This window comes from Carlito syrichta, unplaced genomic scaffold, assembly GCF_000164805.1.
Source record: "Carlito syrichta isolate Samal-C Ts95f unplaced genomic scaffold, Tarsius_syrichta-2.0.1 Scaffold301625, whole genome shotgun sequence".
Taxonomy (NCBI): domain Eukaryota; kingdom Metazoa; phylum Chordata; class Mammalia; order Primates; family Tarsiidae; genus Carlito; species Carlito syrichta.
This window is the reverse complement of record NW_007245721.1, coordinates 217-14855: the sequence shown is the minus strand read 5'-3', so window position 1 is coordinate 14855 and position 14639 is coordinate 217. Positions and strand designations below refer to the sequence as shown.

Here is a 14639-nt window from a genome sequence, read left to right as displayed (position 1 = left end):
GGAAGGCTGAGGCGGAAGGATCGCCAGAGCCCAGCAGGTCGAGGCTGCGGTGGCCGAAAGTGGCCACTGCACTCCAATCTGGGCGACAGAGTAAGACTCCAACTCAAAAAAAAAGTAACATTGAATCCTTTTTTTTTTTAACAGGGGATATTTTTCTGGTCTGACCCCCAGGTTCCCCGCCTACTTACATAATAGCTGGGAGTGGACGTGGGTGAGACCCTCCACCAGAAATGGACGAAGCAGTATAGGCCCATGTTGGGAAAAATGGGTGGCTCTTTCTCCCCAGTGCCCATCCCCCAGAACACTGGAGCCAAGCAGACACCCCCAGCAGAAGACTGCTTCTTTGGAGAAACAGAATAGTCCCAGAGAAAAGATCCTCAGATGCAAATGTCTGAGGAGGTCTCCATCCATTTGCCCTTCTCCCACCTTAGTGCACTTCCCCTAAGATGCACACCCTATCCTGGGAGCAGGGACCCTAAGAGGGCCCACCAACCTTTCTCAGGTAATGACAACAGTCATTTGTTGAGTGCTCACTGCATGTCAGACACTGCTGGGGCACTTTTCTACATGCCTTACCATAATAATGGTGCCATCATTATCCCCCTTTGCAGATGAGGGCAGTAAGGGGGGTGAGGGAGGTCACTCAGAGAGGAAGTGAAATGGTGGATAGAATCTCAGGCATTGGGCTGTAAAGCCTGACTCCCAACCTTCCACTGGGCTAATGGAGGAGGAGGGGGCCCCATGGCCTACATCCTCCTGAGATCTGGGAGCAGGGTAGCACTGGAGAGGGTCAGGGCCACTCACCACTCATGGGTGAGCAGGTCAAACTCCCCGTACAGCTGACCCATTGTGATGGACTTGGGGTTGAGCACGTAGTAGTTGACAGCCTCATATACGCCACCACTGATGGATGGCTGCCCTTTCAGCGATGTCATGGCGGCTGCCAGGACTCTGTAACACTGGGGAAAGGGGCCACCCAAGAGTGAGCCTCCTAGTTCCCAGAGAGCAGGGTTGGGGTGGGCTGGAGACCATAGGAAGTGGGAAGGGTATTCTAGAGGCCAAGGGGTACAAATGGAGGCCAGCGCCCCTGTTGAAACCACACCACCCTTCAGGCCCACTGTCCAGGAATTGAGCTACCAAACTTGGCTTTGCTTACGGTACTCTTGCCGGAGCCTGTGGGCCCGACAAGCATGAGGCCATGCCGCACCACTGTGGTCTCATAGAGCTGGATGCACTTGGTCAGGAAGCCTAGGGGACACAGTAGGGGAGGGCAGGGATCAGAGCATGGGCTTGATCCCTGGCTATACATTAGCTTGTGTAACCTGGGGCGAGTCGCTCATCTTCCTGAGCCTCAGTTTCTTCATCTGTAAAATGAGGGTGGTGGTAGCACCTACCTCATAAGTAGGGGCAGATGAAACCCCAAACACAGAGCCTGGCACAGAGTAGGAACTCTCTAAATGCCAGCCAGTTCTTCTATTATGGCTATCATTCTCTAACATCCATTGGTCAGGTGGTCAGCCATCACAGGCCTGCTCAGTGTCGACAGTCACAGGCCCAAGATCAACTTCTGCCCTAGCCTGCTGAGAGCACCACCCAAGTAAGTGCTGGCCAATACGAGGCAAAACCCTAGGGTCAGTCAGAAGTCACGGAGACAGCTGCAGCTGCAGGCAGAGGTCAGGCTGGCATGGGTAGGGAATAAGTGCATTACTTTGGCCCAAGGTGGGTGGTGGTGGCTATGGCACTGCAGGTCTGGGGGGGTCCCTGCCAAAGGAATGGGCTCTAATTAGCCAGGGATGGCAAAGCTACCTAAGGCTGTGAAGGAGAGAAGAGTTTGAGGCTTCATTCACCAAGTCTGCTGGGGCCTGGGTGCAGGTGGTGGCCAGAGAAGGAAGCATTAGAGCCATACGGAATTGAAGAGCAACAGAAGGCTCCGGGGGAGAAGACTTGCAGGGCTGAGCAAGAGCCCACCAACTGCTCAGGTCTCAGGGAGGGCCCTGTGTAGCCAGAGTGGCTGGGCATGACTTACTGGAGGAGTATCTCCCCCTTCCCCCACCCCCAAAGGACCAGCACCAGTGAGAAGAATCTGGTTGGAGAAGAGGGAGTAGGCAAACTAGGGGACAGTGAGGACAAGAGAGCTCTAGCTGCATGGACATGCAGTGGCTGAACTGAGTTCCTGCTATGAGGGAAAAGGGTTTGGGGTGAGATGGCATCTCTTTAAGGGCAGTATCCCCAGAGCACTTCCAGTTACATGGTGCCTTTATAACAAGCCAGCTAAGGAAGGGCCCAAACGTTCCTTTGCACAATAATACCAGGTTGTCACTCAACAAGGAACACAAGCAAGCCCCACTAGTGGGGTAGAGGCTAAGCAGCCTTCAGAAGAGGAGAGTGATGGCTGTGGTGAGGTGAGTGAAGCATGTGGAACATGGCACCAAAGCTCCACTCCCACCCAAAGCAATGAGGAGCCGGTGCCAGAGAAGCATGACCCAAGGGGGAAGGAGGGCTGAACTTGTGAGGTCTTGGGAAGGAGACAGAACCTGTCCCTCAGCACCAGGTGGCTCTGGTGAAGACAGGACTGAGGCTCCTGCCCTGCCCTTGGATGGCACGACTGAGAGTCCCAGTCAGTAGCATGCTTGGTCAGGTGTGAGGGACCCTGAGGCTAGACTGCCCTGTCCCTGTCCCACTGCCCTGGACTCCAAGGTGGCCCGAGCCAGCCCCTCCTCAGACACCCATGGGGCTCTGGGAAGACAGGGGCCAGAGCTCACCCTCCACATCCTTGAGGTTGCTCTTTTCACAGGCCTTGCGGATGGCCTTGTCTAGGATGCCGTAGTCAGTCTCTTCCTTCTTGATAGTGGGGAACAGGTCAGACACAATCCCAGAGAAGAGCTTGAGGTCCTCCTGCAGGAACTTGGGCACATTCACGTCGCGGATGGCCCGGAGGCAGATCAGTTCCTGCAGTAGGTGCCAGTGGAGCTTTAGAGCAGTGGGCCAGATACCCCTCTAGTTGCTGCCCAGGCCCCCTCCAGAGCCCTGCTCCCCGGGAATCCTTCTGGATGGAGCTCACCTCATTCATGCTGGGGTTTTCTCGCTTGAGGTTCCCAGCAGCCGAGATCACAGTCTTCACAGCTCTCATCCCAAAGTCATAGTGATCCTGTCGCCAAACAGGAGGAGGTGTGGGTGAGTGATGTCCCCCTCAGGCTTCTGCCTTCAACCAGGTACCTGGTCATGACTCACTGCCGAGCTCTCAGCTGAAATGTCACTTCCCCTGCAGGCTCTCTGCAACCACCCACATGCCCCAACCTGGACAGGGTTCCCTCCTTTGGCTCCTCTGGCACCCTCTCCTTCATTGTCCCAGTGGTCCTCTCACTTTATTGGATTATCCATTCTGAATCCCCTGCTCAACTCTGTGTTGGTCACTGCTAAATCCCTGCAGTCCCAGCACATCACCAAGGCAAGGAGGCACTCCCATTGTGTTGGAAAAGTGAGTGAAGGAGTTTCCATCGATGCAACAAGCGGCTTGGACCTGATGGCCTTTGAGCCTCCTCCTAACATTCTCCCATGACACTCCTCCAGATCCATCTCTTTGACCACACCACCATGGCTTCTCCCACTAATTTGTTTTTCTCCATTGCACGGTGGGTGTGTTGGAAATAAATTTATCACTTTGGCCCATGGTGCCAGGCCATGGGAGCTTCATCTTGACCTAATCCATAGACCAGCTAGACTTGGAGCTGCATGGAGAGACTGGCCTTGACTTTGGGTCACTGCTACTTGGGATAGACTGATTGCATTTTCAGAACCATGTTGGATAGTTGTTTTAATGTGAGGAAGGTCATTTTTCAAAGTGGATAATTGGAAGGAAGGATGTGTGGGGGTGCTGGCACCCAGGGGTGTACTGTGGTAGACTGCTGCTGTTTTCCCTGGTAACATCACTTCTTGTCTAGACCACAGATTTTGGTGGGCTGCACTTGCCAAAAGCAGTATTGCTTCCCCCTGGACACAGTGACTGGTGTTCGTGGATGAGCAGGTGACCCAGAAAAGGCCCAGTAGGCTGACACAGGGTTTTTTCCTGGAGAAACTCAGTTGGTGGCAGTAAGCCCAGGTGGGACTCATCTTCGCTGCTACAAAGGGGGAGCTTGCCTGAGGGTGAAGCTGAACAGGAAAGCTCACCTGCTGGTGCTGGTGCCAGCCCAGCCCATCTGCCCTTGGAATCTGGTTCAGCACACTGAGTGGAAAGTCATGGTGCTGGGAGGCTTGGAGGACCTGGCTGTCTTGCTCTGGTCCTCCTGAGGCCCAGGTATACTTGCTTCCCAGCCTTGGGTTTTGTGGCTCTTGATCCCCTAAAGATTAACCCTCCTTTGCACCTGAACTAGCCATGTGGGCATCTGTTCCTGGATCCTGCTTCAGCTCCACTGTGCACTGTGTGAGCCTGCCCAGGTTCTCAGCCGCCTAGGGCCTCAGTGTCCTCAACTTAAAAATGGGCATGTAACTCCTATCTCACAGGGTTGCTGAGAGGAGTCAACAAGATAATGATTGTGAGGCATCTAGCACTGAGCCTAGCCCTCAGCAGGTGCTCAATAGAAGATGAATTCAGAGCTTCTCTGGAGGCTGCAGGCAAGCAGCAGTTCTCAGAACCCAGTCAGGGTGGGACCTCACCTGGGAGCTTAGCTGCTCCGAAGACAGCTTGAAAGTGGTCGTGATCTTCTTAGCCAGTACATTGGCCTCATTGAAGCCAAAGGAATAAAGGGAGATCTCAGCAATCATGGCATAATCCGGAACCATCATGGCCACAGGCCGGAAGAGCGCCTGGAGCACATGGCACACATGTGAATGGCAGGCAGACCTCACCCTCAGAGCACCACCAACTTCACCTGGCCCTCCTTCCCAGCTAATGCTGTGATTCGCCTCTACACTATGCCTTCCATAGCTGAGGCTTGCATTCCCTTGAGGTTGGACTACCCTGGCCATTAGAAGTCTTTTGTCTTGATCTGAACCTGTTCCCATATAACTCCCCAGAGATGGCTCCTCTTGGGACCTGTTTTCCTGCTTCTTCTAAAGACCCAGTCTGAGCAGCTCCCATCAGATTCCCCCCAAATCTCCCTCACATACACATAGGCAGCTCTGACTTCTCCCATGCCCTGAGGGCAAGCCTTCCCTATTTGGCTAGGGGTAGACCTTAGGACCTCTGGGCAGAAGGGTTATCAGGGGAGTTACAGTCCTTAAAGGCCAAGCAGCTGTGTGGCCTTGCATAAGTGATTTAGCATCTCTGAACCCATGCCAGAGCTCCAGTGCTTCTTGGGCCACCCTGGGCCTGAACTTGCCTTCAGATTGTCAGGTAGCTCTGTGCGGCCAGCGTATCCTGGGTTCATGGTGATGAACACTGCACAGGAGGGTACAAGTGGGATCTCGACACCCTCAAACATGAAGCGTTCCGCCTGCAGGGGGTAGGGAGGGCTGATTCACGTGGGGCAAGAGTACCCAGCCCTGTCCCCTCCTCTGGGTAGACTCTATCCCTTGTTGATGCTTCTGTCCTGGCTATAGCTGGTCAGGACTGGACCCCTGATCACGGGTTGGATCCTCTCTCAGGATTTGGCCTAAAACCTCAAGTTCCAGGACCCATGGCCTCCTAGGTCCTGACTCCAGGTCCTCTGAAGTTTCCACACATCTCCTTCTTTCCTCCACCCCCCAGTTCCTGACACTGAATATCCCAGAACTCAGGCAAGTTCAGCCCTGACTAGGATTCAGGGCCCTACTTGGTAAGGAGGTGGTATCTACCAGTCTCTCAGTTCTTGTCCCCAGGACAAGATCCCTGGCCACCTTGCACATGCCTAGAGAGAGGACCAATACCTGGGGCTTTCCACAGGGGTCAGATATAGGGAAAGAACTCTTCATCTGCTGCAGTTTGGCCTGGGAGCTGCCAAACTGGGATAAGGACGCTGGGCTTCCTGATGGCTACAAAAGCCGTCAGGAACAGCTCAGCAAGGTGGGAGAACAGTGCTGTACCCTGTAAGATGAGAGGCTAGACCCAACACAGGCCCCAGTGCCTTGCTTCTCAGCTTGCAGTGTGGGGGCTGCATGGCAACACAAGCGTGGCAAGAACTGAAGAATGGGGAGGGAGGCATAGCAGTGTGGGTGGCGCCCCGAGGCTCACCCGCTGCTGCTGCGCCTTCTGGATGGTGGTGATCTGCTGCGCCACCACAGACAGCACCTCAATGTCAATGCGATTGAACTCGTCGAAGCAGGCCCAGGCCCCGGCACTAAGTGAAGCCAGAACATTAAATGAGGAGCCCAGTCTGGCACCTCCCTCCAAGGGCCCCATCTGACTCCACTGGGCGATCTCCCTCTCTGACTCTTCAGTGGTGATTTCCATCAGCTCAGCCACAATTCCACTGCCACCCCCTACCCCAGTGCCCACCAGGGCTAAGCCCTTGACTCCTGTTACCAAATTCTGTCCCCTCCACTGTCCTGTGAGGCTCCTTTCAGGCAGTACCCTTGCCTAGCCCTCCCCGGGAGAGATCAGACATTCTGCCCTGTCCTGTACCACGCTCACACCCAGCCTTACCTGGCCAGGCCCTTGAAGAACTTTCCCATGGCCATGTAGTCAAGCTGGTCAGAGCAGTTGAACACAACGGTCTGTATGGCCAAGGCCTTGCCCAGGTCTTTGGTGGTCTCAGTTTTGCCTGTGCCAGCTGGGCCAGCAGGGGCACCCCCAAACTTGAGGTGCAGGGCCCCGGTCAGCGTCAGGTAGCACCTGTAGGAGAGGTGGGCACGAGCCACAAACATCCTGGACACCCCCCCTTCCTTGGGATTTCCACAAGCATTGGGAGAGCCTTCTCCTCTAGAGTCCTGTGGAAGGGCGACTCTCGCACTCCATGCCCCCTCAGGCCCTCAGTTGTGCACAGCCCTGGCTGCTGAGGTCAGGACTGGAGCCTGCAGCCACCTGACCAGTGCTTCCCCTGCCCCATTTCACAGCCCTGTAGGGACCCACTGGGACAGCCGACCTGTGGCCATATTCACTTTCCTTACTCAAAACCCAGCTGGTATTAAACACAGGCAGCAAGGTAAAATGCCTGGTTGCTTTAGAGAGAACTGCTACGAGGGGATTTGCTCATTATTTCTCTCAAGAATAGTTCCTCTGGCATATTTAAAGAGGATGTGACATAAACAGTAAAGTACATACCCATTAGATGCTTACTGAGTGACACCCATGTGCTAAGAACTTTATGTGTATCTGCTTTTGAGATTCTCATAGCCACCCTGAGGAGGCCTCGGAAGAAACTGAGGCACAAAAGAGTTGAGTCACCTGCCCAAGGCCCTTTCAGTGCCCAGCAGAGTCTGTGCTCCTAACTTTGCACTGCTTGATTGGACTAGATCATCATGGAATTATTCTCCAGAATCCTGGGCCAGTGAGAGCTGGAGAGAAGGTCTCAGTGTGGGGGGGAGCATGGGGTAGGACCTTTACCTGTCGGTGAGGGGCGTGATCACCAGCCTCCCACTGTTGCCTAGGTACTCATAGCCATAGATGAACTCGGCATTCACAGCACGGATATACAGGTTGTTATTTGTCCAGTAGTACCTGGTAGTGCAGGAGATGAGGTCCTGGCCATGAGCCACTAGGCAGGGTATGTAGTTGAAGAGAGGAGTTCTTTTTGGGAATGAGGACATCAAGGTACTCCTGCCCAGCTTCTCCCATAGCCTTGAGGACAGGGACTAGCTCAGTGTTAACTGACACTCCAGTCTTCCCCGGCCCCTCCTGGCAGCTGCTCTGGCCCTGGGGGTGGCCCCCATGCCCTCACCTCAGCTGGGAGATCCACTCAAAGTCATTTACGCTGACCACATTCTCCAGGATCAGGTTTCTCACTACATCCTTGGCATGGACCTCAATGACGATAAGTGCTGACAGTACTGCCCGCTGCATGTAGGACAGCTTTCCCCGCACCAGGGCCACCAGGTCTCTGAGCTGTGAGTATAGGAGGCACTGTTAGGGACTGGGGAGCTGCAGGGAGGTTCCTCCTCCCTTACACAGAGGATGGGTTTCTTTCATGCACAGTTCCTCCAACCTGGGGGCTTCTAATGATGGTCTGGGATAGGAAGGGAGCAGGAATTGGGCAGGGGGAATGAAGCAAATAAAAACGGATGTACATGCCTGGCATCTGCTTCCCTGTAGCATATTGTGCCACCCAACCTCCAAGGGCCAGGTGGTGGAGCCTGGCGAGGAACCAGAGCACAGAACAAGGAGAGCCCGAGGGACTGTGCAGGAAGTACCTAGGTATAAGTCTCCCTCATTGACCATTGGGAAGGGCACCTGTCTGGTCTCAGAACCCTCCTCAGGCCCATGGTCCCTTCTGGTGGCTGGTTGTGAGACACTCACTTCAGGGATGTTTGACCTGCTTTTTGGATCCAACCCCAGGGCCTTGTCCAGGGTCAATATGGGAAAAAGCTCCTGGAGGGAGACGGGGGCCCCAGGGGGTGTGGGGTGTGGAGGAGCAGACAGTGATCCTCTTGACTCCCACCTGCTGGGAGAGCTGGGGGAACAGCCGGCTGCTGAGGTCACCGGCCTCTAGAGCCTCCGCCACCTCCATGGTCCAGTAGGTCTGGCACCCAGCAATGGTCACCTGGCCAGGCCAGTTCAGAACCCATTGGGTTCTGGGCATCTGGGAAGACAACATGGGCAGGCTGACCTGGGCAGCGGCCAGCCCTGATCCTGTCTCTTCTTGTGAATGCCATCTGTGTTTTGGCCTTTCAAACTCTGGGCTCAAGTTGTTAATAGTCCTTCCAAAGCAGAGAAACTTTGGTCTTCTCAGGGGTGGGCAGAGACATTTCTGAACTGACTCTGTAGGCTAGGACTTAACCTAGAGCCTAGCTGCTGGCTGTGGGGCTGAGAGAGGTAGTACAGCCTGGGGCCTGACATGCTCTGAGTGCTCCAAACCCACAGCGATTATAATTATTATCAGGAGTAAGTGTCACTTCTGCAGCGTATGTGGAAAGAAAAGCTTTCATATTTCTTCCTGAGTCCCCGGAGTCCTCATGGCTGACCGAGAGCAGCAGCCGCCAAGGAGCAAGAGTGGCACTGAGAAGGGAGCAGAGGTAAGAACTGGGCTGGGAAGGTGTGAGGGCAGGGGCACGGCTCACTGTGGGGTAGGCCTTGATGGCCTTCTCAATGATGTCGCGCACGCTGTCCTTCATGCTGTGCTCCACCTCCCGCAACCAGTCCTCCACATTGTTGGAGGGGTAGATGGAGAAGGACAACTTCACCTCCTCGCCCTCTGCTGAGTACATGTGTGTGATCTCCAGGTCCTCCTGAAACAGCAGCTGTGGGCGATGGGGGAACAGGAGTGGGGTTATGCTGAGTGTACCTGGAACCCTATCACAGCCCCAGGGCTGACCCTGCTGGTGTCCTCAACCTGAGGAAGAGAGCTCTGCCTTGGGGGGTTGGGGGCCTGCCCCACTTGAGTGTCTATCATGGCTGGGCCTTCCCTGACTGCAGGTGGGCTGGATGGATCTGCCTTGACCCCAGCTGTGGCCTAGTCCCAGTCTAGACCTGGCACCAAGCAGGCCCCTGGGGATGGAGGCTAGGCCCGCCTTGCATGGCTCCATCCTGTGCAGGGCTGAGCAGCCTCCTGTGTAGATGAAGGGAAGTCAGCAGGGTCACAAGCCTGCTGGCCTCATGGGTTTCTTGACCAGCCAACGTCTCAGTGCTGGATGAATTGGGAGCCCAGGGCCCAGTCCTGGACTGGATGTTCTATAGTTGACCTTCTTCCCACAGGTCTCAGTGTGTCTCTAAAGACTAGGAGTCTCACTTGCCACCTCATTTCCTGCTAAAAGGGCTTGTCACAAAAAGAGATGTTCTCCCTGGGAAGGTGCCCTAGTGCTCCAGGTCCAGCTACCTACCCGGGCGATGTTCTCGAAGCACTTGCGCAGGTGGGGCTGCACAGCCGTGGGGTCCTTTGTCTGGGACAAGATCTCTAGCAGTTCATCATCTGACAGGAAGTAGAATCTGCCAGGGGAACAGGGTGAGAAGATGGGTCAGGTAGGCTCCCTGGGCCCCAGCACCACTGACATCCCTGCATCCTAGCCTGAGCAGGGCGCTTGGTGCCCCAGCCATGTGTACCGACACTGACAGAGTGGGCATGGGCCAGGCGGTACCCACCTGGGGAAGGCACTCCGCTTGGTCTCCAGGTACTCGCTGAGGCCCTTCTGCACCAGGTCCAGCAGCTTGTTGCAGTCCCGCAGGTTGTCCAGCAGTCTCTGGTCGGAACACACGTTGATCACCTGTAAGACCCCGACCAGGAAGAGAAACTGCAAGTGAGCATGGTCCAATTGGGAGGCAGTAAGTCCAGATCCCCAGAGAGACACCTGCCAGACAGAGACCTCATTGGGGCCTGGGAAGGAAGTGGGCAAGAAAACTGTCCCTGAGCCAGAGATGTATTCATCAGCGCCCCCCCCCCAAAAAAATCTATGGTCAAATAAATTAGGGATAAACAAAGGCAAGAAGTTTGCTTTGCTGCAGAACTTGTCCAAGTCCCTAAAATGCTAAGGTGGACTGCAGATCTCCAAGAGAAAAACCATCAAAGGTTGTGCTTCAAAGGAGCATCTCTGAGACTGGGGAGCCCATTCTGGAGGACACGGGCCAAGACCAAAGCGTCAGACTTGTACTCCAGTCTTTCTTGTGTGGAGAGGGAAGACACCAGGAAGCTCCCAGCAATGTGACCAGGAAGACCCTTGGTGGTCCTGGTTGCCCCCGCATCCCCGCTGAGCTCGCCTCCCGGTTCTCATAGGCATTCTTCATGATCTTCCTCCACATCCGCTCCATTGTCTGGTAGCGCTTGCTTTCCACAGGCAATTGCCGATTGATGTCCTCAGAGCTGAAGATGGGCTCCAGGTAGAGCCAGGCCCGCTGACAGTTCAGCCACTCCTCCAGCACCTCCTGGACGGGGTGGGGCAGGTGGACAGGATATGGACTATCAGGATCCAAGTTGGGTTCTGTCCCCATGACTGAGACATTTCACCCCACCAGTGTGCTGGGCAGACCACTGGGTACCAAAGCCAGTGTCCACAGAGAAACTTCCCAATGGTGCTGTCAGTCTTGATACTCCAGGGAACAAAGAGGATGCCAAGCCTCTGAGAGTCAAGGGAGCTGTTCTTCCCTCTGAGAGGAGAACACCCAAACCAGCAGACCCTGAAGTAGCAGACGAAAGACTTGGTGCATGGAAGACCAAACCGGCCCCCTTTCCTGGGAAGACTTTTGGCTCTGACTCCATGATTCTCTGAGGTGCACTGGGACTTGAGTGAGATCCCTAAAATACTCCTTGGAAAATCAGTCCAAGAGTGAGGCATCTTTAAAACGAGCCACTTTCCCCTTCTGCCTCCCAATTCGTCATTCAGGATTTCTCTCTTGACTATCAGTGCAAACTCACTCATTCACTCACTCACTCATTCATCTCTTCCTCATGAGATGTGTGCCACAGCAGGGTCTGTGCCAGGCCTGTGTGGGCACCAGGAGAAAGAGAGGGGAACAGGGCATGGTTCTTGCCTTTGAGGGGCCCACTGTCCACACTAAGGGGCAAGTTTTGCCCCTGAATCACCAAAACCCAGTGTGTGTGGTAGGCTCTGTAAGAGACTTCGACGGGAACACCTTGTAGGTAGGTGTGAGGGGAATCAGAGAGGCTGCTTGGTGTTGAACCTTGGAGGAGATGGAAGGTAGAGGGGACAGCGTGAGGAAAGGAGGGAGAACCGGGGACATTGCTGACCAGCTCAGGTGACTCTAGGTGGTCCAGGGATATACAGACAAGCCCCCTACCAAGCTTCTGGCCTTCACTAGAGGTTTCTGAACAGCTCCCAGGAAGGCCTCAAGGAAGGGGCTGTCAGGATTATACCTTCAGGCTAGCCCTGGGCCTGCCCTCCAAGGTTCTGTGGGTAGCCCTCTCCTTAAGAGCCTTTGTCTCTAGCCGGGTGTGGTAGCGCGCGCCTGTAGCTCCAGCTACTTGGAAGGCTGAGGCAGAAGGATCGCCGGAGCCCAGCAGGTCAAGGCTGCAGTGACCGCTCCCGGCCACTGCACTCCAGTCTGGCGACAGAGTGAGACTCCAACTCAAAAAAAAAAGAGCCTTTGTCTCACAAGGGCAGTTCCCAGTGCCCTGGACCCCTTCCTCCAAAGTAGTTCCAAATGAGATGGGAATGGAAGGATGGGAAAAGGCATTGAGGAGCCTTGGGGCCTCATGGTGCCTAGCCCAAAAGTTCCAATACTGGGGGTCCTGGTTTCCTGAGCCCAGGCATCCTTCAGAGGCCTATTGGTAGCTCCAGTGTCCTTCCTCAGTCATGTTTCTGGAACAAACGCCATTCCTCCACATCCTTAACTGCTTCTTTCAGCAGCTGAACCTCATAGATCGAGCACCCCAGGCTAGTCTTCCCCCTCTGAATGGGGCCCTGCCAGGAAGCCAGGAACTGTGTGAACATGGGTAGGGCACTCTGTCGCCTCAAGCCCTACCCAGAGACCACCAGTACACGTGTGAGACAGGCTCCTTGAAGTAGAGGTGGGATGAGGGAAGGACAGGGGAGGAAGGCCCACCTGGGTCAGCTTCAGTTTGTTCTCCCAGGAGTTGATGCGTTGCTCAAAGGGCTTCTTGTAGGGTGAGAAGGACATGCTCTGGGTCATGACAATGTGGTCATCGAGCAGCTGCGAGGCCTCATCTGGGCTCTTGAGGATGTAGGTGTCTGTCTCCTTGTAGGGCAGTACATTGAACAAGATGGCCGACCACTCCTTCTCCATCTTGTCCAGTGCCTGGGGTGGGGGGTGAGTCAAGGTTGGGTCTCAGGAAAAGGCTGGCCAGACAGTGTGATGGTCAGCCCTTTTTTGAGACGCAGCCTTGTCTCACTCCCTACCCCAGGAAGAGAAGAACAGACTGTGCCTGGCCACATGGGCTCCTCTGGCAAATACTCTCAGCTTGTCTGAACTCAGGCCTGACTCATTCTCACATATGTGCAACATGCTTGTACACATGTGTTGGGAAGCAGCTAAGGTTAAGAGTGTGGGTACTTGTCTTACTGGCTGTGTCACCTTGGCTGATGGCTAAACCTCTCTGAGACTTAACTTACTCAGCTATTAAATGGGGATAATGCTATCAGCTCCTTCCTGGGAACCTTGAGAGAAGTAACTGAGTAATAATAGCAATGGTGGACATGATGCTAAGCACTTTATGTGCATTATTAACTCAATAGAATGCACCACACCCCTGGGCATCATGACCCCAGGGATGGAGTGCATTACTGTCATTCCCCGCAAGAAGCTGTCATTGCCAGAGCTAGATTCCAGGCTGGAGGCCAGGCTGTCCAGCAGGGCCTGGGTGGGATGGGCCTGCTGCTGGCTGCCCACCTGCTCAATGGCATACTCCTTGCCAGCCACCTCGGCCACTTTGCTGATGCTCTCGATATGGTCCTGCAGGTTCATCTCGAGGCAGCGGGCAAAGGTCAGGTTGGCCTTGGGCCTGACGTTGATGTTGATCTCATTTGACAGTAGCTCCCAGTGCCGGTTCCGCATGCCAGGGTTGCGCAGCCCCTGGATCAGCGGGATATATGGCTTGAATTCCTCGATGCGAGCCCGGATGTCCAAGGCCACATCCTGGCAGGCTGCCAGAGAGGACAGAAGGGCATCATAAGAGGCAGCTGGCAGAAGCAGGGAAGGAGGGGATCAGTTGGCTTGGCTGCCTACCTGGGATGTCCTTGAACTGTTTCACACACTTGTGCATGGTCTTGAAGGACTCAATGACGTTCTTCTCCAGCTGCTCGGCATCAATAGCTGACAGAGGGTCATTCATCCAGCTCTCAGACCAACGCAGCCAGTCCGAGGCTGTGGTCCAGAGGTCCAGGTAGGGCTGGAACTCCTTCACCATCCTGGAGAGCCTGTCATACTGAGGACAAAAGGGCAGGACTGGGGCTGTCTCAGACGTTTCCCAGTCTTTCTCCATGGTACCTTTCCTGGGCCAGGTCCTCTCCTCTCCTTGCTCCTGACTGCTGGCTCTGAGCTGTTAAGCCAGGTCTGAGGTGAGCCTCAGGCCTCCTGCCAGGTTCCAGTGGCCTCCTCAACCTGAGAGCCAGTGTTGAACTATCTCCATTCTGCCAGCCTGTTTGGTCCAACCCCACAAACACCAGAGCCCTGCCACCTGGCAATCAAGTCAGTCTTGATATGGCTATAGACACAAGCCACTTCCTCAAGCCCTGGGGGGTAAGGTGCAGGGCGCCCGCAGGAGGCCTACGTTAGTGACAGGCAGGCCAAAGATGCGCTCGCGGTTGTTGTAGAGCATGGCTAGGTGCTGACAGTCCTTCAATTGCTTCTTGACCCGCCGCACCTCGTTGGCAATCTCATGTGCTCGTGCAATCTCCACGTGGATGGAGAAGCCAGCTACCACCAGCTGTGGGTCAAGGAGCCAAGGTCAGATGACCTTGCAGCCTCACCCATGCCCATGCATTCCCACATAAACCCTAGGAGCCTGAGGTCCCAGGGCATCAACTCCTCCCAGTTATGAGGGCACTTTGCTCTGCTGTAGTGAGTAGGTTCCTAGCCCATCACAGGCAGGCCGACTGTCCCATGGTAACATGTCAAGGTTGCCCTGACACTGTGCTCACTGCCCATTGGGCCACCAAGAACA

The 14639-nt window shown here is 55.0% G+C and overlaps 1 protein-coding gene across 1 annotated transcript in view; it reads right to left on the bottom strand.

Annotated features, from left to right (window-relative positions):
• The window catches only part of DNAH1 (dynein axonemal heavy chain 1), a gene marked incomplete at its 5' end in the record, with an annotated part of 44259 nt that extends 29857 nt beyond the window's left edge, over positions 1–14402 (bottom strand). Inside the window, 19 exons of the mRNA XM_008054983.1 lie at positions 805–959; positions 1157–1248; positions 2763–2949; positions 3062–3148; positions 4654–4803; positions 5319–5432; positions 6149–6254; positions 6560–6748; positions 7460–7573; positions 7794–7957; positions 8511–8651; positions 9130–9309; positions 9889–9994; positions 10148–10269; positions 10760–10924; positions 12563–12775; positions 13367–13620; positions 13703–13901; positions 14247–14402. Coding sequence (XP_008053174.1) covers positions 805–959; positions 1157–1248; positions 2763–2949; positions 3062–3148; positions 4654–4803; positions 5319–5432; positions 6149–6254; positions 6560–6748; positions 7460–7573; positions 7794–7957; positions 8511–8651; positions 9130–9309; positions 9889–9994; positions 10148–10269; positions 10760–10924; positions 12563–12775; positions 13367–13620; positions 13703–13901; positions 14247–14402 — 2894 coding nt within the window. The remainder of the gene's footprint in view (positions 1–804; positions 960–1156; positions 1249–2762; positions 2950–3061; positions 3149–4653; positions 4804–5318; positions 5433–6148; positions 6255–6559; positions 6749–7459; positions 7574–7793; positions 7958–8510; positions 8652–9129; positions 9310–9888; positions 9995–10147; positions 10270–10759; positions 10925–12562; positions 12776–13366; positions 13621–13702; positions 13902–14246) is intronic.
• Between the last annotated feature and the right edge of the window lie 237 nt (positions 14403–14639).